Consider the following 23,095-nt stretch of genomic DNA (forward strand, 5'->3'; position numbering starts at 1 on the left):
TGCAGCCATGTCTTCCGGGCACAAAGCTGACTGTGTGCCATTTTCTACTGTCCTAGGTTGGAAACTGACTAACAAGCAGAGTTCCTCTTGAAAAGCCCTGTTGAGCCAGCTGGTAACCACCTGAGTAGAAAGATTATTTTGACCAGGGAGTAAGAAGCCAGGGATCGGACAAGGCATTTTCTAGAGATGTGGCAGGAAGATGCAGAAACCTAGCTGTAGAGGAGAGAAGTATTTTTTCTACCTTTAAAATGTTCCATCCTGTAATGCCCAGGACAAATCTTTCTGGATCTGGGGTCAATGACAACACTCACAGCAACGAGTTCAGCCTCTAACATCAATGTTTCTATTTTACCAGAGTGATCTGCTCTTAAGATTGTGAAATTGACTCAAGAGGTATCAGTAAATCACTGTTACCTAGATTCACTTAAAAAAAAAAAAAAAAACCACCAACCCACTGCTTTTTGCATTAGGAACAACGAAAAAACAAGAAACATTGTCAAATCTGGATGTTGAGAGGCAGGTTGAGGATCGGCCACCGGAAACTGTAAAAATAATACAAATGCGAACTCCAGAGGTGAAAACCAGGCAATTTATTGTAAACAGGGTCACCCTAGCCCTCCGCCCCTACTGGCTGTGTCACACGCTCTCCCTTCACATCAGCTCGTGAAAAAGACGTTTTAAAAAGTCACGGGTAATGACACCTGAATGTGTTTCACAAACTTCCTTTACACTGAGGAAAGAGCAGTGTCCAGGCAGTCTGTTATTGCTCATGGACTGCAATTTGGACCTATTTAGCTGAAGGTGTAAGTCAGCCTGAGTGAGCCAACAGTGGCTGGAGGTCCTAGGTGGACAGCAGACAAGACTGGAGCGCACTCACCAGCAGCCACACTTTCCTGGAGACTACCTGGGATGCCTTCCAGAGCTCTTCACGTGACCTCCCCATAAAAATGACACTCGAATTTCACCCCCCACTTTGTAAAGAGCCAAGTTACCCAACAGCACATAATTTTCCACAGAAAAGATTTAGGTGGGTCATTTACTCTTCCAGGGGTAGATTTTTACACTCAGGACTCATTTTTGATCCCTCTCATATATATTTGCAGTTTGATGAAAAGCTGCATAGTCTACAAATGCATAAAACCAGAAGGGAGTGACGGTGACTCACACACCTTCTGATGGACAAAGACAAGCTTCGTACAAGGAAGCTCTTGAAGGTAGGGATAAAAAGACAGTTACAGCACCACATTTATCTGACAGTAGAAATGGAGCCCCGCTTTCAAAAGCAGCCTCCACGGTTGTGATTATCATTCTTGCCCCAAATTCAGATTATTTGGAAAAATGGCAAATGTGAAACTTAAGACGTGAAAGAGACGTGACTCTACAGAAAGAAGTCCTGGCAAATCGACTCACATGGAGGTAAAATGTCCCTGGAAAATACTATTCTTTACTTCGCCTGAGTTAGTCAACAACAGGACCACTTACTGTTACTAGTGCCTATGTGTTTGCAATTTCTCTTTAAGTTTTAATAACAGTAAATATTTCAAAATGGCTGTTAAATATACAGTAACAATTTCATCTATAACTGTATCTCATGAAGCAAAACTATTTTTTAAAAGCTCACACCAGTCATCATCTGTGTGTTTGTATTTATATATTCAAAAAACAACTTAACACTTAAGGCAATATTAGACTGGGAGCAAAATGGGGATTAGTGTCTCTATGGAGATCACACTATTTAAGAATCCAAGGCTTTCCTTTTTGTACCCCCCAAAAGGTGTCTTTGTACATGTTGCCTTTTATATTCACAATGGGACAAATATTTTGGTTGGAATACTGACTGCGATTTTGCCATAGTAAAAAGTTACAGACATTTAGAATAGCTGATGTGGGAAAAGCATGTCACACACTCAGTGGGATCTGAAGTTGACCCTATCTGTCTTTGTTAAATAAATACAGCAACGTGTTGATGGGAAAAAAGTGACACTGATGGAACACTGCAAACCAACTATGAATAAGAATGTCAATATAATTCAATCAGAAAGAAACAAATCACAGTAATCCTGAGAAATTCAGTTTGGGACAAAATTGATGTCAGGTAAGTCTGTATTTCTAGCACTGTAAATAAGTAGGGTGTTCTAGAGTTTTCCAGCATTTTACTAGTTTGAATAAAAAACATGTTCAAATTTTATAAAAAGATTAAAACCATGCCTTAATCAGCAATTTCACTAATAAAAGAAAATTACATTGCTTTGTTCATTATCTGCCAAATGTAATGTTCTCCATTATTTACATGAAACTATTAAGTAGAAAGCAAAATTGAGAATCAATTTTTAAAAATGTATTATCTTTCTATATGTTTGGAAGTCTTTTCTGTCAACCTAGGAGGCTTTTAGAAAAAAGCTAACATATTTTTCTCTGACAAGTGACTATTTTACAGAATAAGGAAGGAAGATTCTATAGGAATATCATTCATCATTTTAAGTATTGTTATATAGGGGACATTTCTCTTAGTAATGAAAACTTTTAAAATATTTAAGAGGCATGTATTTTAAAAATATTCTACATCTATAAGATTTTGTAATTTAATTACTCTGGATTTTTAATATTTCTACATAATGACATTTGACAAGTTTTTTTTTTCTTTTTTTCCTCTGTGTCTCTCTAATAGTGAACAAGAAACTATTAAAGTGGCCAAGATGGTTTTCCTAGCCCTTGGAAGACTCAGGAATGCATCCACTTGGACTTTCCCGCCCATGGGGAATCTTCAGAGTTTTGCAGCCATGAAGTTAATATGCGGTTTCACAAGGGGGAACAGTGGCAAACCACGCTTGAACTCAGTCATGTTCTGAATCACTTCAGGCTGCAAAAAAAAAAACACAACAGTTTTCTCTTAGTGTGTTTAAGCAGACTGAACAGGATATAAACTTTATTTTTGCATATACACACTAGTTTCTGCACCATGTATTACATATTATACCTGCTGACTCTCTTCCTGGATCAGTAGGGTCAGAGGGTCTATACAGACCTATGGTGAGAGTTCCCAGTGAGTCTCTGGGTCAGAGGGAAGACTTCTGGCTTCCCCTAGGTGCTCAAGGTCGGGCACATCAAGGGCTCAGGACTGTGGCCTGGGTGGAGTGGCAGAGGCCAGTGTGCCCACCTGGCGAGGGCCTGCTTATACTACCAGCTTCCTCCTCCTCCAAGTAAATGCCAACTGGTCAAAATGATTAAAATGCACAAGCACCAAGGAAAATGCGGGGACAAATGTGGCTGGAGACGACTCACTGCAGAGTAGCACAACTGTTCAAGCTAGCAGAGGAGGCCGACAAGGGCAAAGCCACCGGCCCTCCCCGATGGAGTGAAGGAACGGCAGCCTGGCCTGTGAGGGGGCCTGAAGCACGTGCCCCGATACCTGGTGCCCCAAAACCTCTGGTCTTATGTGTCCTGGCGAACAAGCTCCTCTTAGGTAGGAAGTCCTCTAACAGTGCAAGCTAACACGACACTTATGTTTCTTACTTGTGGCAAAGCTGGTGCTTGTGACAAATTTATGTCATTTTGACATGGGAACTCTCCAACCACAGGACCTGTTTAAAAAAAAAAAGAAAGGTTTAATGCTTTGCACTCACTGCTATGTGTACACAAGAGCAAACAAACAAAACCAAACCAGACTCAGCTCTCTAAAAAAATGCCTCAGGCCCAGTTCATGTGCCTCTCAGATCCTTTCAGGCTGTGTGCTCCCAAGGCCTGACAGCTTGTTCTGCCTCTTGTCCAGAAGGTCCCCAGTGATGGTTCAGGACCGCACTGTGCTTGAACAGCCTTGGCTGGAGCTGCTTTACTGCCCAGCTCTGACCTCACTGGTCCCTGAGGCTCTGGCCACACAGAAGGACCCAGTAAAACCACAAAGAAAGTCAGGGGAGTCATCAGCCAAGCCAGTCAGAGACAGGAGATGGGAAGAACTGAGCGGACAGACTGCTAACCTCCCTCCCCACGTGCCATGGCCCCATATCACCCCCTCGGAGACGTCCTGCCAGCGCTGGCGTGCTCTCTGACAGAGCTGCGGCCAGCTTGGCACTGTGCCATCTGGTGCCGGTTCGCCCCTGCACGGCTTTGTTTCCCTTTTCCCCTAATTCTTGCCTTGACAGAGCAGACCCTGTCTCCAGGTAGCTCCCCTTCTGCACCCCTTTACTTCCTGGTGCTCTCTAAGGGATGTGGCTATGGCATGGGATAGCTATCATGTGCCCAAAGACACCCATTTAAAAAGTCAATTCTCAGTACTTACAAGAATCCATTTCTCTGGCAAGAACATGAACGGAGACCTTATGTCTCCTCGGGGCATCCACCGCCAACATTTCCTGGGTGGAAAGAAGAGCAAGGTCACCCTTTTGCCCCACCAGGGAACGTAAAATGAGGTGCTGTCTTACGACCATAAAGAGTCATCTTGCACACAGTCAGAAACAGAAAAGCTGCGTCCCTTTCTTTCCCCTCCCTTAGAGCATTTCCTGTAAACTCTACAAACATCAGGAGGGCAGGCAGGAATTATTCTTAACTCCATCGTACATTGAGAAAACTGGACTGCTCCTGCTCCTATGGCTAATAAGCACCTGGACTGGGATTAAAAACTCAGCCTAGTACTCATCAGGGTGTGGCCAGGGCTGCACCCAGTGATCTGAGGTGTGTGCAGAGACAATGGCCTGAGCTCAGTTAAGGGACGACCACAATGCCCGCTCCCCAGGAACCTCCCCAGGTTCTGCACCAGGGCACTGCTGCGGCTCCTCCCCTACCAGAAGAGAAGAGAACTGACATCTCTTGACTGCCGCCTTGTATCAGCCTCTTCCCTGTGTTAGACCACTTGGTTTTCTTAAGCTAAGCATCACCATGATTCCAATTCTGGAGACTCAGACTCTAAGACACAGAGATACGTAACAACTTGCTGAGCCACACAACTCCTAAGGGGACGGGGCCAGAAGTGAGGCAGGTATGCTTGTTCTCTCAATTCCACCACATTGCCTGGAGGGACTCCCCTTAGTCATTACCAAAAATGCCAGGAGCGGTACACTGGCAGAAGGATCCTGCGGGGAAGTGTCTCCTCACTCTTTCCTTAATGATAGGGCCATATTTATGTCTTTTCCAAAAGGAAGACTCCAGTTGTGATGAAGCTTCCCCTGATGCCTCAGCCCGAAGCAATGTTTTGTATCCTTAGAGGAAGAGACTAGCAGCAAAGTCAGACTGACTCACAGTTATTTACGGAACAGTTACTGTAAGCCTGGTCCTGTGCAGCTGAAATGGAAGCCTTGCTGAAGCTGCATAGCAAAGCTGGCAGAACAGCCTCTTTTAGGAGCTCAGCCCAGGTTTGTCTCATCTGAGAGCATCTTACTTATTGGAGTCAAGTTTGCTTCCAAAGATGTAGTCTTTCTTTGTTTTAATTTAAATTTATTTAATTGGAGGACAATTGCTTTAAAATATCATGTTGGTTTCTGCCATACATCAACATGAATCAGCCACAGGTGTATATACATATGTCCCCTCCCTCCTGAGCCTCCCCCCAACTCCTACCCCACCCCACCCCAAAGATGTAGTCTTGATCTCTTTTCACCCAAACCCTCATTGCCCTATTAACCTATGTTGGTTATAGAACATCCTCCTCAGTTTCAGACTGTTCAATTTCCCGACCAACTTTGGACAATCCGCATTTTTCTAAAAACCAACCAATTGCATTTTCTTGCAAACTCTACTCTAAGGAACACTAGAGCCCCAAGAGATATTTACAGGTATTCTGAAAAACAACAAAAAGTGTCCATAGTGAAATCAGTTTAGGAAATATTTTGTTAATCAAAACTAAACAAATATTGGGCTAAATAAATCTTTATTATGGGGTTCCTAGAACTTTTTTTTTTTTTTCTGCATTGCACGGTATGCAGGATCTTAAGTTCCCCAACTAGGGACTGAACCCATGCCCCTGCAGTGGAAGTGCAGAATCTTAGCCACTGAACCACCAGGGAAGTCCCTCTTGGAATTTTTTAAAACCTAACATGCTCTGTGATTCCCCAAGAATGAGAATAAAGAAGAGTCATTCTCAAACCTCCATGGTCACAAAACTCCTTTTTCTAGGTACCCCATTAGAATCTTACAGAACACAAGTGTATTAGGGAAACCTTGTTCGGGACTTAGTGTAAGCTTGGTAATAAATACTCTCACTTTTTAAGACAAGAAAGTCATCTTATAACCGTTATTTTCACAAATTCAACAATCAGGTACCACTTGTAATTTCAAATAATAGAATTTGTGGAAGCAAAGACAAATCTTCATTTCTTCTGGAAACATCACAGTATATTAGCTTATCATGCTTTTTGAACACACGTAACTAATAAACATCTTAAAATAAAAGTCTTAGAAACCAAAAAGTGCTGAACATGAGCACCCTCTTTTACAGGCAAAATGAGAACAAGTAACCAACCTCACAAAGTGTAACTGTCTTAAATAGTAAATCAATCACAATAGCTACTTTATAACATCAAGGAGGAAAACATACTCTTATTTGAAGCATTTTGATTAAACTATTTAAAAACCCTAAAGTTGAGTATTACTAATAAAGTGATAACAACAATAGAGACTATTTAATAAATGCTGCTAAGTGCCAATCACTTTACATACCTCATTTCAATGAATACTCCAATTAATCTCTATTTCATAAGTAAGGAAGCTTATAGAATTTGGCCAGGGTCACAAAACTAGCTGGTGATGGAGCTAAGCCCCGAGTCTGTGCTCACGGGCCATATGCTCCCATTCCTGCCCCACTCCGACCACGGAGTGAGGCCGGCCGTTCTGAGCAGGGCTCGGGATGGCTTTCTGCCTGGCAGCCGACACGTGTCCCGGAGCCCTGCTCCCACACCCAACTCTGTCCCTCACAGTCCTACCGCACTTCTCTCTTCACAGACACAAAGACTACCTGCGGTTATACTGAGTTGGACGAAAAGCATAAGATGTTATGGGAAAAGCCATACAAATTTTTTGGCCAACCCAATATATCAGAACAGAATCTTATTTTATATAGTTTTTATTTTTAAAATATGTGTTTTTACTACATACATACACATATACAGATATTTTAATAGATTTTATTTTTTAAAGCAGTTTGGGTTCACAGCAAAACTGAGTGGAAGGTACACAGGTTTTCCAGATACGCAATATTCGTTCATAGGCCTAGCCTCCCTCTTGTCAAAATACATGTTTTTTAAAAGACTATCACTGCAAAAGAGCAAGAGTTGTTTAGATGAGAATCGTTTTGCTCTACACAATGCAAGGGAGCTAAAGATGATGGTAACTTGATCAGTCAGCCATCTCCACAGTAAAAAATGGCTCAGATCCCATTGCTGAGAAAGGTACATTCAAAATACTGTTAGGAAAACAGTAAACAGTTATTTACTGTCAAATTTTGAACCTAAAATTGCAACTTTCTTTCTTCTTGCTAAGGTGTTACTAGCTGTATGAATATCTGTTTGCACATACAGAGACCAGGAGCCTTGTCTTCTGCACAGGCTCTGGGGGGGAAGAAGAGGTATAATAACTGGCAGATGGTGCAAAGTCACCCTTTCTTCTATGAAACTATCGGCACTTCCAACTCGGGAGTCGTTTGCTTTTCCTCACTCTCCCACACAGCACCAACAGCAGGGGATTAGAAATGATTAGCCTTCACTGCACAATTAATTTCACAAAGTCACTCTAATAAGAACTACAAATACGACTCCTGTATTGACAGCTAAGAGATACCCCTGAAAAATGACCTTGAAAAGCAGATACTATCCCTTCCAGAGATGACAGCACAAGGCAGGACTGAACTCCTGATGAACACCGTGGTGTCTAACAAATCAGGTATGAACCAGGACATGTGGCTCAGGACACCAGCTAAGGTGTAATTCTAAGGCACTATGGTAATTACAGAGTAGAATTTTGTTCCTTGCCCTAAAAAATAGACATAAAAGTATTTTACACAAATTAGATGCCCCAGTATATTACAAACAATATATGTAACCCTTTAGGTATAGCTCAATTGCTACAAAAATTTTTAATCTCTGCACTTAGCATGGTTATTACACACATTCTATGCCCATTTAAAATTTATGCTACTCTTCTATAAATTCTGTTACGGTGGGGAAAATTTAGACAGTATCAACCTCTTAGAGCAGCACTGGGTTAACTTTAATGGCAGTACCTCTCTTTTCTCCTGATCAACTTTATTAGGCACTTAAAACTTACAAGATCTCTAGTGTGGAATTAGCAGATATAAATTACTAGACAAACAATTAAGATCCTACTCTATAGCAGTTAACCTGTAATGGAAAAGAATATGAAAAAGAATAACTGAATCACTTTACTGTATACCTGAAACTAACAGAAGGAAAGAAGAGGAGAGAGGTGATTGCTAAAGGCTTTGGGGTTTCTTTTTGGGGTGAGAAAATGTTTCAAAATTGTTAGGTGATTATGGTTATACCTTGTGACTAATGAGTGACTATGAATATATTAAAAACCATTGAATTACACATTGTACCTAAATGACTGTGTGGCATGTGAATTAAATTTCAAAAAAATAAAAAGCAGTTAAGTGCTTTGGCAAAAAAAGGGGAGTGGTCATTTATTTCTAAAAGGAGCTGTGTGTGCATACTAAGTTGCGTCAGTTGTCTCCGACTCTTTGTGACCACATGGAATGTAGCCCAACAGGCTCTTCAGTGACACCCAAATCAGTGGAGAAGATTTATAGTTGGCAGAGACTGGAAAAGACTCTGATTCTCAAGTTCTATTTGCTTTCCTTGTTCTTTCTTCCTGTGATAAGCTCCTCAATGCTCTCTGTGGGTTGGTGTGGGGAACAGAGAGAAAAAACAAGAGGGTAACCTAAGTAGGTGGGTCTGGAAGCTGGGAAGGGCCACCACAGTCCTCGGTTCAGATGGAGAGGACAACAGTACTGAGTTCAATAGGACTGTCTCTTTTTCCTAACAGTAGTAAGTCTCGAAAATACTTAAATCCATAAAAATGCCTTCATAAGTCCTGCCTGAATGGGTTCAAAGTGGCAACACGCAACACAAAGCATGTAACATTTTCTTACTGGTCAAAGTCTAAATATGTAAAGTGAATTTACCTTATAGAATTTGATAATATCTTCCTTGGTAAGTGTCTTCAAATAGGCAACTTCTATATTATCTGAAAAAGAAATCAAACAAGAATTTATTAATATTTCCATTTTAAGCAGCCCAGAATACTACACTAAATGACAATATTCTTCACTCCAACACTCTTAAATATCCATCTTTTTGAGTGATCAATTGCTCCTGCAAGTAGTAAGGGAAAAACTTTCAAGTAAAAAGTAAGAGGATACACTGGCTCTCTATGGGTGAGCTGTTGGTTCCTGGTCTAGTCACTTCAGGTTTTCTGAGCCTCAGTTTCTTCATCTGGAAATTGGGTATAAAAACCACCTAATTGACAGTCACATAATACCAGGGTACAGGGCAAATGCTCAGTAACTGGTAGTTACTATTATCATTAACAATGAATCCAACTGCTAGAAAAATTACAGGTAAGGAAACAGAGGCCCCAAAAAGGCAACCTGGCCGAACTTTGGCTTGTCTCTGTCAGAATGAGAACACGACCCAACCCTTCTGACTTCGAGTGTAGCTGAAATTAATCTCTGCTCTAAGGTAAAGGACCCTGAGAAGTAGGAGACTTTGGGGAGTACAGCTCTGACAAATCTGGGGAGACCCTTAAAGGCAGATGTTTGAACCCTGGTGCCTCTAGGACAGCACTTGTCTCAAGAGAGTTCAACCTGCACATTTTCTGTTTAGAGCTATGAGAAATAGATGCCTACATATCTGCTCAGTCTCAGAGGCATACTGAGTAAAGTGAAATCAGATTTACTATTAGTGCACTGTGATGAGATATAGATAGATTCAGCTCTAGTTTTAGAAAGAGAGAGAGAAAAAAAAGTTCCTAATAGGAAATTGTTGTTACATTAAATATAAGTCCTTTAGAAGTACTACCACCTCGTCCCAAACTGTCCTGAAACATCACCTATGAAATGAACACCATTTTGCAGAATGGCATCAACGCCCTCAAATGTTTCCCTTCCATGCCATGAATGTGGGGGCCCTGATCATGCCTTACCTCTGTCAAAATTGTACTGCTGGGAGATGATCTCCCCCCAGTATTTAGCACACTCTGCAGATAGCTTCTTTGGTTTGTCTAGTCGACGGATTGCTAATGCTTGGATGTGTTTTTGGAAGGCCTCTTCTGTCATGTCCTCTATGGACTTTTCCATGGTAATTAAGAAAGCTTCCACTCTGCTTTCTAGGTAGTGAGGTGGCTTTTCTGACTGGATGATAAACCGCAAGCCCTGTATGCCGTTGGCTCGGCGTGGCCCGCTGAAGACGATGTAGCCTGAAACACAAACACCAGCCAGTCGGGACCACGGCATCTCAGACATGGGTCACTTTTAATCTTTCAAAAATTATCCCGTCAGAGCAAATACAATCTACTTTAGGGCTTTATATCAATCACCTCTGAAGAAATCAGCAATGAAAATATCTTCAGTGCCTAAGGACAGGGCAGACAAGCTCTCTGAAGAACAGTTGGAGGGCTGGAGGTCACAAACCCCTATTCATTATTCAACATTCCCAAGCGCCTCACTGTCTGTCAGTTAATCCCCTTCAATCCATGTTAAAGTCATTCTCATCCCTATGAAATGCTGGACTCATTTCATCCCCTAACCATTGACCTAGCTTGGTGTCCTTTCACATCCAAGTTCCTTATGTGAACCTGCCTTCACTATTGCATTTCTTATTAGACAACCTACCCCTGGACAGACTTCACTCAGGCTGCAAATCTTTAGAGACCAAGTAACTGAAGGTCATTTCCCATTGTGAGCTCCTCTGCTACCTCCCATGTGTATCTTTCCTAAATGCACCTGGGGCTTGCCTCCTCCGCTCTGCCCTGAACCACACCTCACTACCTTCAGCATCGCCTTTGGAGTGTGAACACTCTTAGTAGCGTTTGCCACATTGTACTACGATTATTCCTTACAGGTCTGCCTTCCTGATGAGACTGAGTTTCATGAAGGGAAAGACCATCCAAAATTTACCCATTTTTGCAGTCCAGCATCTATCATGGTGGTAGTTTAAAAAAAGATTGTTACTTTAAGAGACTCATCCAAATCCTTTTTCATTGGTTATTCAAAGCACATTACTGGGGCTTGGTCTTTTTGATCAAATTGATCAAATTTTCCAGGATCTCCAAGGCTTTTAACAGTGCCTAAAACTACCCAAAACATGTCCTCAAAAGACACTTACTGTGACTTCTACGTGTACCTTCTATGTGCCCCAGGCTCGGGATACAAAGATGAATAAAAAATACCTGACCTCTTAAGGAACCCAAAACTCAGTAAATCTAAGCTTCTCTGGATGGCTTGCTTCCCACCTTGTCACCCACAACAGCCTGCCCTTAGCATCCTTCTCCCCCACCCAAAATGATCTTTATACAGACACGTATGTGAGGTAAACACATGTCATCTCCTTAAGAACTGCTCTACTGTCCAGGAGATAGTAACTGCTTATCTTCTAGAAGTGGAGTCCCCACAGGCATCATGACGGGGGGCTGTACATGTGGCGGATGTTCTTGAGGATAACAGCTGTTCCTCAAGGAGTGAGGTGTCCTGCTGTGCCCCGCTGCCCACTCACCCAGTTGCTCCTTGGTGCGCAGGGTGTTGAAGCAAGGCTCGGAGATGATCTGACAGAAGAGCTCCAGAAACATGTTCTCTGAGGTGCTCTGCATGTCGGTTTGATAGTATATCTCAATGCCACAGTTATTGTGGACTTCATTCCTCTGCTGATACACAAACCATCCTCCTAGGAAGTTTCAATAAGAGAGTGACATGTTCAAAAACTTCTTTAGGGTTTAAACAAACTTACTGTTTTGTTTGTCTGTATGAAATTGTTCAGTTTGGTTGGTGTCTTTTGGCAGTTCCAAACTGCAATTAATTCATTAAGAATGTGAAACTCAACTTACCCAAGGGAATCCTAATACAGTGATCTGTACTTGGGAGGCCCTCATAAACATTCAATGACTTTAAAGGGCAAAACACTTGTAAAAGACCCACTTTATGACTAAGTAAATTTTAATGCTAATTGAGATCATAGTTAATGAAATCTACAATGCAGAGAACACACTAAATTAGAACTAGCTAGTATCTATAAGAAACTCAACAGAAATACAACCTATGGTTTAATAACCATGCAAAACAATTTTTTAAACCACTAGTTGTGCTATTATCTACTTAGCATTCAATACTGTTTACCAACACCCACGCTGAAGGTCAACTCACAAATTTATACATATGTGTACAACGTGGAGAGATGCCCCAGTCTGACATCTCACTTTAGGGATAAAGAAACTGAGACCCTGAGAAGTGAGAAACTTATCCAAGGACATACAGTTGGATGATGGAGAGCTGAGATATGCTGATCAAGTCCTTCATCAAAGTTATAAACAGACGGCCATGCTTTATGATCTGATAACTATCTCATGAGCAGTAAATGTGACTAAGCAAATACAGAGTTTAGTAATTGCCTGATTACCATGTTCAATGGTTTCTGAATGGCAGTTCCTGATTCTTCCTCTCTGCCATGCTGTAGTGACTGAGGAAGAAGCTTAAGTTCAAAATGAGCCATAACCTGGTCTGTGATGACTGGCTATGCAGAATAGTAGCACTGTGCTCAAGGTGTCTTAGAGCATTCAACAAAGAGATCCCAAGGTAATGCTTTAGTAGCTACTCAAGTGAGCCAGACACAGACCCCGGCCCTTAGGAAATGCACAGCCTACCAAGGGAGACGGAGATGCACTTCAGTGCCAATGTGAGAGAAGTACTGAGTAGCTTAAAGAAGGGAGGTTCAGAAAACTTGTCCCGGGAGGTCAGAAGAGGGAGCAATTATTTTTAGAAAAAAGTTTAAGGAAAAAAACCAATGCTTCTCATCACTGGTCTAATATACTTTCCACTATACAATTCTGAACAACATTGAAAATAATGCTTAATGAGTTCTATACCAAAAGAAATCACTGTTAATGCAAAAGTAACCCAACACTGAAAACTCCCATATATTATTATCAATTCTTTATGTCAATTACTATGGGCTCCTAATTCTAATTTCCATTTTTTATAAATAAATTTTATTACATGCTTCCCAGTCAATACTTCTCTAGTTTTGTGATTTTTTTTCACTTCTTCACTCCTCTACGCTCAATTACTAGACACTTCCAGTATCATTCAATTTCACCTCTTTGGCCCTCCGATAGATAATTTTCTTGCAGAATTATCTATCTTTAGTTATAAATTAGTACAGAATCCCAGCAGATCTTTACCATAAAATTATATCTTATCATCCAAGTGACTTCAGCCCACCTGTAATCACACACAAAATTATGTCAAAGCAGTCCATTCCCAAAGACAGAACATTTCCACTTACTGTCCGGAAGCTGAACTTCTCTGTACCGAACGAGCTGACTTGGAAGAAGTGGTTTCGTATGAGCGTGTTCAATAAGGGTGTCTTCAACCATCTGCATGATTGCTAACGCAGCCTAGAAAGGCAGGTCATGGCACATTACAAAACCACAAATGTATCTTGATTAGACAGCAGCCCATGCAATATGAGAACAACATATGTGTGAAATAAACTAACCAGCTTTATCAAAGTGGATTTTTAAAACCTTAAGTACATTTGATCCTGCTCAAATAGATAAAAACTGAACTTGCTGATATGCAACAGAGTCAGTAAGGTGGTAGTGAGGAGAAAGAGAGACCCAGACAATCATCGGCACCAATCTCGATGTTGGAGCCGTATCGCTGATGGAAAGTCGGTGTCAAGGGAATGGCCCTCACCACAAATATTTGGGGTTACAGCAAAGTAAAAAAGAGGTAAGCATGAGGCTTTATTCTGAATAAAACTGACACAGGGAAGAATCCTTTCTCAGCCACATAACAGCACCTGACCTTGGCATATTGTTCTGGAGACAGTGGGGTGGCAGAGAGTATGGGCTTTTGAGACACACTACCACGGGAATTCTAAATTCCGTTTAGCTTTCCCTGTGCGAAACACCTGGAATGTACTATTTACTTTAATCCTTGTACACAATATACTGATACAGAAACTGAGCATAGAGAGATTAAGACGCTTTCAGAAGATTACATAACTTGTAACTGGCTGAGTCAGGATTTGAATCCGGGCTGATTCCACACTACGTGCTCTTATCCACTATACAGTCCTGCTGTTCTAGAGGAGGGACCATTATTCCCATTTCCTCCAGGGACCGCACAGGGCAGACAACAACAGAGAAGGCAGCCGTGAAAGTGGTCCAGTCAACCAGGACCATTCAGCTCTTCGTATACCCTCCCCTACCTTCCTGCAGAGGGCAGAGAAGGCCGAGTCAACACTAATGTGTACACAGCCACACTGTGGTGGTTAGTCAGTAGTCTTAAAACGAATAGGGAAAAACTTCTGTTGCAACGGTCTATAAAAGACTGCTAACACCTCAGCCACCCACCTGCTTTGTTATATTTCCATGGAGAAGGGCTTCAATATGCAGCCGTGACAGGAGTTGAGGTATGAAGGCCTTAAGGCGAGGAAGGGTGACATCTGCAAACAGGGGTGAGAAATTGTAAGCTCTATCTACGAGGTCTTTAAAAAAAAAACAACAACTCTGAGATGACTTGAGACTTACAGAAGAGCTGCAAAAATAGCGTAGGGAGTCCCTACATCCCCCTCACCCAGTTTCCTCTAATGTTAACACTTTTCACTACTATAGGATCCTGATCAAATCTAAGAAGTTAACACTGGGACAACACTATCAACTAAAAAAATCTACTTTATCTGGATTTCAGTTTTTCCACTAGTAACCCTTTTGAACTGGTGGTGTTGGAAAAGACTCTTGAGAGTCCCTTGGACTGCAAGGAGATCCAACCAGTCCATCCTAAAGGAGATCAGTCCTGGGTGATCATTGGAGGGACCGATGCTAAAGCTGAAACTCCAGTACTCTGGCCACCTGATGCGAAGAGTTGACTCACTGGAAAAGATCCTGATGCTGGGAAAGATTGAGGGCAGGAGGAGAAGGGGACGACAGAGGATGAGATGGTTAGATGGCACCACCGACTCAATGGTCATGAGTTTGGGTAAACTCCGGGAGTTGACGATGGACAGGGAGGCCTGGTGTGCTGTGGTTCATGGGGTCGCAAAGAGTTGGACACGACTGAGTGACTGAACTGAACCCTTTTCTGTTCCAGGATTTAATCCACAATCCTACCTTGCATTTAGTTGTCATGAGTCCTTAGTTTTCTCCCATCCTTAACAGTGCCTTGGTCTCTCTTTGTCTTTCACAACCTTAAGATTTTTGAGCAGTACTCCTCGTTTTACAGAAGGCCCTTTATTTGGGCTTTAATAACTCAATTATTAAATTGGATTTATGTACTCCTGGGAAGAACACCCGATAGGTAATGTGTCTTTCTCACATCGGGGGCACATGATGCTGACATGCTGTAATACAGATGACGAAGACACTGTTCACCTCATTATGATGCTGTGTGCCAGATGTCTGTCCTATATGCCCTATAAGTCCTGAACCTATACGTCTTTTGGTTGTAATTAAGTAACTAATGTCTACTTTTCTAGCAACTAGGAGAAGCCACCAGGGAAGCCACCCTACCAATGCCTACTTTTCCCATTATAATTTAAATACTTATTTTGGAGGAAATACTTTGAGATTATACAAATATCTTGTCCTTACTTAACTTTTATCCACTAATTTGGTGTTAGATGGCATCACCGACACAATGGACATGAGTTTGGGTAAACTCCGAGAGTTGGCGATGGACAGGGAGGCCTGGTGTTCATGGGGTTGCTGCAGTTCATGGGGTTGCAAAGAGTCGGACACGACTGAGCTACTGGACTGGACTGAACTGAACTGAACTTCAGTAAAGAAGAGTTGTCCCTTTTCCGTTAGGACACTATGCTAATTAATGCTTAAATGGATGCTAATGCTAGTGATTAAACTTTAAAGACAGACATAGGGAGGGAATTAACAACTGCTTACCATGTATGTATGCATTTTATAGACATTATAAACTGTAAATTATATGCAATTATTCCCATTTTAAAGGTGAGAAAACTGGAAGTCCTTGGCAGTTCAGTAGTTAGGATTGCATACTCTCATTGCCAAGGGCCCAGGTTCAATCCCTGGTCAGGCCACAAGCTGCACAGTGGCCAAGTAGGGGAAAAAGGTGAAGATACTAAACTTAAGAGAATTTAAATTTCTTGTCCAAAGTCATTAAGCTAGTAAGCTGCAAAGCTGCATTTGCATCTTGGCCTAATTCCAAAGTCCATACGTGCTCCCCTCCGCTGCACTGCCCTAGAAGGCCCTTTCGCTGGACCCCCTCGGCACTCAGTCTCTTTGCCTCTACAAAAATAACCTGCTTACATTTATGCTTTGCCACTAGACTGGAGCGCCTTGATCCAAGAAACCCCACCTAACTGATCATTTTTAAATCTCTAGCACCTGCAGTCTGGTACCTGGTGCTGAGCAGGCAGTCAGTAAATGCTGTTTCAGTTATAATCTATATGCCTACCCTGTGCCTGAGGCAACCAATAAAATAATGATCTTCAATACTTTGCTCTTGACTTGTCACTGAAGACATCAAAGGCACAGTGATACAAAATAAGTAAGGATTTGTCATAAAAGATTATTAAAAATTCAACAGTATTCTTTTTTCTTACTACTGAGCATGTAGGAAGGAAGATTAATTGGTAGCGCAATGCTGAGAAGTGGAAAAGATAAAACAACAATAAAGGATGATATCAGTCTACATTCTTTCCAGTAAAACCCTGAAAGTAATTTCATTCCACTGAACAGACATTCATTAGACACACACTGAGGGCATAATATAAATACTAAATAAAAAGAACAAACGGAAGGCATAATTCACTGCCCTTGAGGAATCTAGGACTTTCAGGCAAAACCTCTGAAAATTAGATTTAAGATTTTAGGAAGAAAGCAACAAAAGATGACTCTTTAGGCTAATTTACACAGTTTCCATCTTTTAACCAAACTGAATAGATCTACAGATGCTGAAGTATTCTTTCTATGGGATAAGGCTTTTAAACTCAGCCCCTTTTTCCTTTTCTGAAAACTTCAATATTAACAAGGTAAATTCTTGGGTCAAAACACTGTCATTTGCAGAAACGTATGAACAGTAGTAGCTAACTGTTGTGGGTCCATGTTGAAAAGAGCAAATGTGGTTAAACTGCCAGAATACAAAAACAACTTCAAAGGCTACCACTGTTTTTGTTAAAAAAAAAAAAAAAAAGGGAAAAAGAAAAGAAAGTATACACAGTTGGCTTCTTTAATGGAACTATGTTATTAGAAAGCATAAACAGTAGGTAATAGGATAAATCAAAATGATTTTAGAAAACAATGAAGAAAGCATCAAGCTATAAGTACAAAGAGTCTCACCATCCAAGGCTTCTTTTAACTCATCTTTAGTCCAGGCCACTTCCGTCATCAGCAAGCGGAGGTAGTACATGGCGTGCTGGTGAGGCTGTTCAGCTCGGAAATTGTTAAGAGATCGCATATACTAGTGAAGGAAGACAGGGGTCTGTTAATTTTATCCCATCCTTTTAAAATCATTTCCAAAGAGCAGCTATAATCAAACTTCAATTTGCATAAATTGTGTGCTACTGGGATGTGGGATATTGTCTTCTTCCTCCTTTTTGAAGTTACGTGACCAGACAAATTCCCCTCTGATCCTTAAGGAGCATGCTTTTCCTTTGTCTAGCCTGCTCCCTTACCCCTAGCATCTGACATGTACAGCCTTCACTGTGGGACCTCATTCATCCCTCAGAAGCTATCCCCAGTTTTCAGGGCCTACATCTCTTGGGATCCTTTAATTCTTCACTACAAGGTCATCCCCAAAGCCTAATCAAGAAACAAGGCTATGTGTGTGTATATACATATACTACTGAATCTTCATTTGAAAACTGATGATAATTTCTCTGGGTGTACAATGAAGGTCATAGTTTGGCTTTTAAAGCAGCTATACATCCCATATATCCACTACTGGGCCAGCCATGAGTTGAATTTAAGTGGAAGATACATCAAGCCTAACTAGTCTGCCCTAATGTGACAAAGCTATCGTGTCAGGCTGAAGTCCCAGCCTGTAGAATCAAGTTTCTTCTTCAATGGAGGCTGAAATCTTAAAATCTTCTAGGAGTCCCTGAAAGCCACCAGATCTACCTCAATTTCCCTGCTGAAAGAAAGTGCTGTCCTAGCTCTTGCCCTACAGAGAAGGGGGCCAGGTGTTCCCTAGACTCTTCCAGGCTTGCTTTCTGGGAAAAATATAGGATCTAGCCAAGACAGGATGAAATGACTGATACAGAGTTATGAACGCTTCTTTTCCTCCTCACCTCTTTCTCAAAAATGTTCATAACATGGCAATATTACCTGATGAATTAAAAAAATAAAAATAAGTTCAGAAAACTTACTGCCTCTTTGATAATTTCAAATCTTTTTTCATCAATCTCAAAGGTAGCCATTTTCTCAATGATCTTCTTTAGCAAAATTGGCTGCTTGTCATTGTAACCTTTCACCGAGAGCTACAGAAAGAGTTCAGGATATTAAAAGTCTAAAAATACCATGAAACAACTTAAATTTGACTTTTAAACATTTAGGAAATCCCCAAACCAGGTGTATCAAAATTAAAATAAAACAAATTTAATGAATTTCCTTTCTCATAAATATAGTTTAACATTTAGGAAGATAATATTAACCATCTTTATTTACTAAGACCCAAAAGCATATTTTTGCTTTTCCTAAACAATAACAAGAAAACTTACCTGGTGCCAAACTATGGCAACACACACTATATCATCAAAATTCAAGTTCTCATTAAATCACATTAATTATAGAAAGTATTTTAAGTTTAATGTTCTAAAAGAATTTCTAAGGAATGGTAGGCTTAAGGTTTTTATAGGTGTGTTAAGAAGGTAAACATCATAGGGGAATGTTATCTAGCAAACTATTGGATATGCCCCCAAAGTGTTTATATTTAAATATTTTTAAAAATCATCTTTTAAGAAATCAGGCAGTCCCAATTTTGTATTATGTGGCATTTTGCCACTTTTCCTGTTCTGAGCTGCCCAGTAAAGATCCATATGTCATACCACTTGCTTGTTTAATGAGTTCTGCTGATGTACCAAAAGCCAGTGGCAAAACAGATGTGAAATAAGGATACTCTGTATGTACCACCTGGATCTTGCCTGAGGACAATTTAATAGTCCCTGAAACCATAACATTTTGAAAAGTAGGGAAAGCCCATTTTCTACTGTTATGTTGCCACACGGTGGCACCCACAGCAGTAGAGAACACGCTGCAACTAGAATACCTCTGGAAGTCTCTACCTGATGAAAACTGATAGGCAAGAACCTCAGCAAGAGTGATGGTCACTGACCATGGAGAGCACATCATGCACTGTGGGCACCAGACTGACAACCAGCAGGAAGCCCGTTTTGTCACAAATTAAAATGATTAACTGAATGGTAATATGCTACTAAAAGTCAACAGTAAAAAATAAGCCATAGATTATTACTTTCCTATTTGAGTTTTACTTTGTTCTCTGGGCTCCAAATTTCCCGGGTCTCTGAGAATGGTTAAGTTACATACATTCTTATACATTAAACAGAAACTACCAGAAAAATTACTTGTGTGAAGAAAAAAAAGTCACTGCAAATAAAATTTTAAAAATCTAAGACCTTTTGTATAGAATTAGAGCACACAGCACACGCGCTCATTTTAGTTTTTATGGAAACATACATTTTCAAGAAAAGTGAAGATGAATGTGTGCCAGAGGAAGAGTGTTAATTTGGAAATGAGGTGTAAGTTTGGAAACCTAAGAGAAATGATTTCAACAGAAAGGATCTAGTTATTTCTTGTGATGTATTTAATAATCCGTATTTTAAAACACATTTAAAAGCAGTTAATGTTACAAAATAAATTAAATAAAAACGTCAGATGTGTTTGAACACAGGAACTTACTACTACTGTCAAGAGAAAAAAACCAACAACAAAGAAGCTTATAAGTAAAACTGAGCACCACAACAGCAACTACAGGTATCTTTCACTTACAGATGCTAATATTTTCAAATACATGGGAAGACCAACATGCTTTCAGGATTAACATGTTAAATGTTTCAAGCAGAAGAACATGCAAATACATGTAGCACACATACATGTTCACAAAATGCACTATACTCGACTAAATCGTTTGTTAGTGGAACTAATACTAACTTGAGTTCTCCAATCACTAAAAAGGTGCAAGGAAAAAACCATCAATCTTCTTGGTTTAAAATGCAGAAGTTAATAGTTTTCCCAAGCTCAACATAATGCTTAAACGGGGTGACGCCTTTTCTTTGGTTTTCATTTTACTTACAAGTATTGCATTCATTCCTGATGCAATGCCATAGCTCAAACCTGAGAGGCGTGCTGCATATGTATACTCTTTTAAATCATCCTTCAATAACCTGATAAACAGGTATGTCATGTTGCAATGGAGAGGATCAGCATAAATGTAGCGACTAACAAAAAGAAAAACAAAAGAAATGCTTTGATACCTCAAGCAGTGGCATGGTAATGAAGAAACATGACCGAAGAGTATGAATATGCAGCCTCGTGATCGGAATCTCTAGGGAAATAGCATAAGCCAACCTTCTGTCTTACAATGGCAGGAAGACTTCATTCCCTACCGTCAAAGACCAAGACTTCAGATACAGGATGGGTGAGATCTAAACCTAAGTCAGGGTCCGATTTTGTTTTGAGGAGAAAAATATGATGATCTGATGAAAAGATGTTCAAAAAAAAAATCAAGGAAAATTTGCATAATACGAATGGTATATTGCTGAGTACTTAAGAGCTAACTTAAAAATTAAATGATAAGAAACTATGATTAGCCACAAAGATTTTTTTAAAAGAAATTAAACTCATACCCTCAATCAAAAATGCTTCCATCAAATCAATATAAAAAATGTTGATGAGTGGAAGGCTCTAAGACGTGGGTACTTACATACATCCCATAGATGGTATTTTGGAGGTCATAGCTCAAGCCTGCTAGCTCTGCTGCATATGCATACTCGTTGAGTGAGTCTTTGAGGAGCTCAAGGTACAAATAGGCCATGTTACAGTGCAAGGGGTCCACATAAGCAAATGGGCTGGAAGAAAATGTTGACAGTAAAATAGCTGATTTATTACTTCCCAATGTGATACGGCCTCTCGAGATGGATCAAGGAACTGAACACTGGTTAAAATAACTTCCTGAAGATACGCTTTGAATTCTTGAATCTGTCTCTTCTCATGAGTAAAAACAACAACAACAACAACAAGATGTCTAACAAAGAAGCTTGAAATATGCCATGTGTACTGGTAGTAGTGAAGAGGGAAAAGGAACTATTACCCCAGATGGCGTGGTAGCACCGACAAGTTAGAAACACTGGGTAGGTGGGGAGTAGGAACAGGACAAACTGCATGTCCACGTCTAGGCTGGTAGGAAAAGGCATGGCCGACAGAGCTGACTGACACAGCATCTGCACGTCCTCTTTCTTCCTCTAAGCAAGCCATACATACCCATGGCGGACAGAAGGATGGGACTGAGAACTTTGCGCTATGATTACATAAACTTCAAAGAGACAAACTGAGACTTGAAAGAGAAAAACTGACACGTGTGAAAATGTTAGCGTATCTGAGTTTCCACCTAAACCAGCAGATTAGAACACTGTCAGTAAAGGCATAGATAATATCCATCATATAATTGCAGCCAGAACCAGGAAAAAAAGTTATTAACATAGGAAATTTTTTAAATATAAAACAGGGAAATTTTTAAGTGAGAAACATCAACAAGAGAGAGGAAACAAATACAGAGTGCAAGACTGCAGCGATCACCTAATTTTAAGCCTTCATTTCTCAAATAAGAAAGATCATTTTCCTCATGTCACCTGGGCTGGTAGCAGGAGAGTTAGGATTTGGATTTAAGTCAAATGACCTATTCATTTGACTCTGTGACACTGCTCACATTTATGACCAGCAAGTAAAAGATTCCTTCATTCAACAAACACGTACTACATTCTTACTACAATATTACACACTCCTCTAGGTACTGGGAATAAAGAAGGAACAAGTCAGGCAGAGGAGGCAAATAACACATTTGAATATGATACATCAGGTGGTGATGGTGTTATGAAGAAAAATTATGCAGGGTAAGAGGAAAAGGAGTGATAGGTAGGACAGGAAGGCTACTAATCTCTATAAAATTGCTAATCAAGGCCTCTTTGATAAGGTGACATCTGTGCCTGAGAAGCAAAGGAGCAAGCTCTGGGGATATCTCAATGGAGAACTTTCCAGTCTGAGGAAACAGCCAGTGCAAAGGACCTGAGGCAGCCTCTTGGCTTAGTTTGTCTGGCAGCAAATTGTAAGTTTCATTTTATCCATAGCACCGTCAATATAACCAATGCACTGAGAGCAAAGCAACAATTTTATCAAAAGCTGATAACGAAGTAAAAACAGGGGTAAAATGCTTAGCCCAGAGAAATTAATATCAAAGAGACAATCATAAAGGTATACAAACATTCTCCACCTGGCGAATCTAAATAGTACCCTGTCATTTCATTTTTTAAGTATTTACTATACACAATGACAGATCTCCTTCTTTAGGTAAATAGCAGTTCAGAAAACTTACTGGCACAGCTCACAAAAGCAAAAGCACCAAAACAAGAGAGGATCCTCAAGAGGGCTTGTCCCCGTAACCACCCTTAGGTGAAGTGAAAAGCCAGACAAAGCCAGATCTGGGAGTTCAAAGCCATAGGGCTAAAGCTCAGAACACAATTCCAAGAAGTGTTCTGAAACACCAGTCTTGCTGGTGAACTGGAGAGAGTACTAAACGAACTTTTAAAAGAGAACATGATTCAAGTGGAATGCTTAAATCCTGATTCACTTGTTAATTTAAAACATATTATTTTGTAACCAGATGTTATGTGCT

At 40.5% G+C, this 23,095-nt stretch overlaps 1 protein-coding gene across 3 annotated transcripts in view; it reads right to left on the reverse strand.

Moving 5' to 3' along the window:
• Positions 1–517: 517 nt before the first annotated feature.
• Positions 518–23,095, reverse strand: part of IDE (insulin degrading enzyme) — a 98,252-nt gene continuing 75,674 nt past the window's right edge. For 2 of the 3 annotated variants that reach the window (XM_068961699.1, XM_068961697.1), the window contains exons 15-25: positions 21,131–21,275; positions 18,558–18,668; positions 17,530–17,650; positions 14,572–14,663; positions 13,497–13,608; positions 11,715–11,882; positions 10,147–10,419; positions 9,128–9,189; positions 4,277–4,349; positions 3,514–3,581; positions 518–2,860 (exon numbers count right to left, since the gene is read on the reverse strand). In XM_068961699.1, coding sequence (XP_068817800.1) covers positions 2,765–2,860; positions 3,514–3,581; positions 4,277–4,349; positions 9,128–9,189; positions 10,147–10,419; positions 11,715–11,882; positions 13,497–13,608; positions 14,572–14,663; positions 17,530–17,650; positions 18,558–18,668; positions 21,131–21,275 — 1,321 coding nt within the window. In that variant the 3' untranslated portion in view covers positions 518–2,764. Of the gene's footprint in view, positions 2,861–3,513; positions 3,582–4,276; positions 4,350–9,127; positions 9,190–10,146; positions 10,420–11,714; positions 11,883–13,496; positions 13,609–14,571; positions 14,664–17,529; positions 17,651–18,557; positions 18,669–20,500; positions 20,646–21,130; positions 21,276–23,095 lie in introns of all 3 variants that reach the window. The other variant, XM_068961698.1, reaches the window with a different exon arrangement.

This window comes from Capricornis sumatraensis, chromosome 23, assembly GCF_032405125.1.
Source record: "Capricornis sumatraensis isolate serow.1 chromosome 23, serow.2, whole genome shotgun sequence".
Taxonomy (NCBI): domain Eukaryota; kingdom Metazoa; phylum Chordata; class Mammalia; order Artiodactyla; family Bovidae; genus Capricornis; species Capricornis sumatraensis.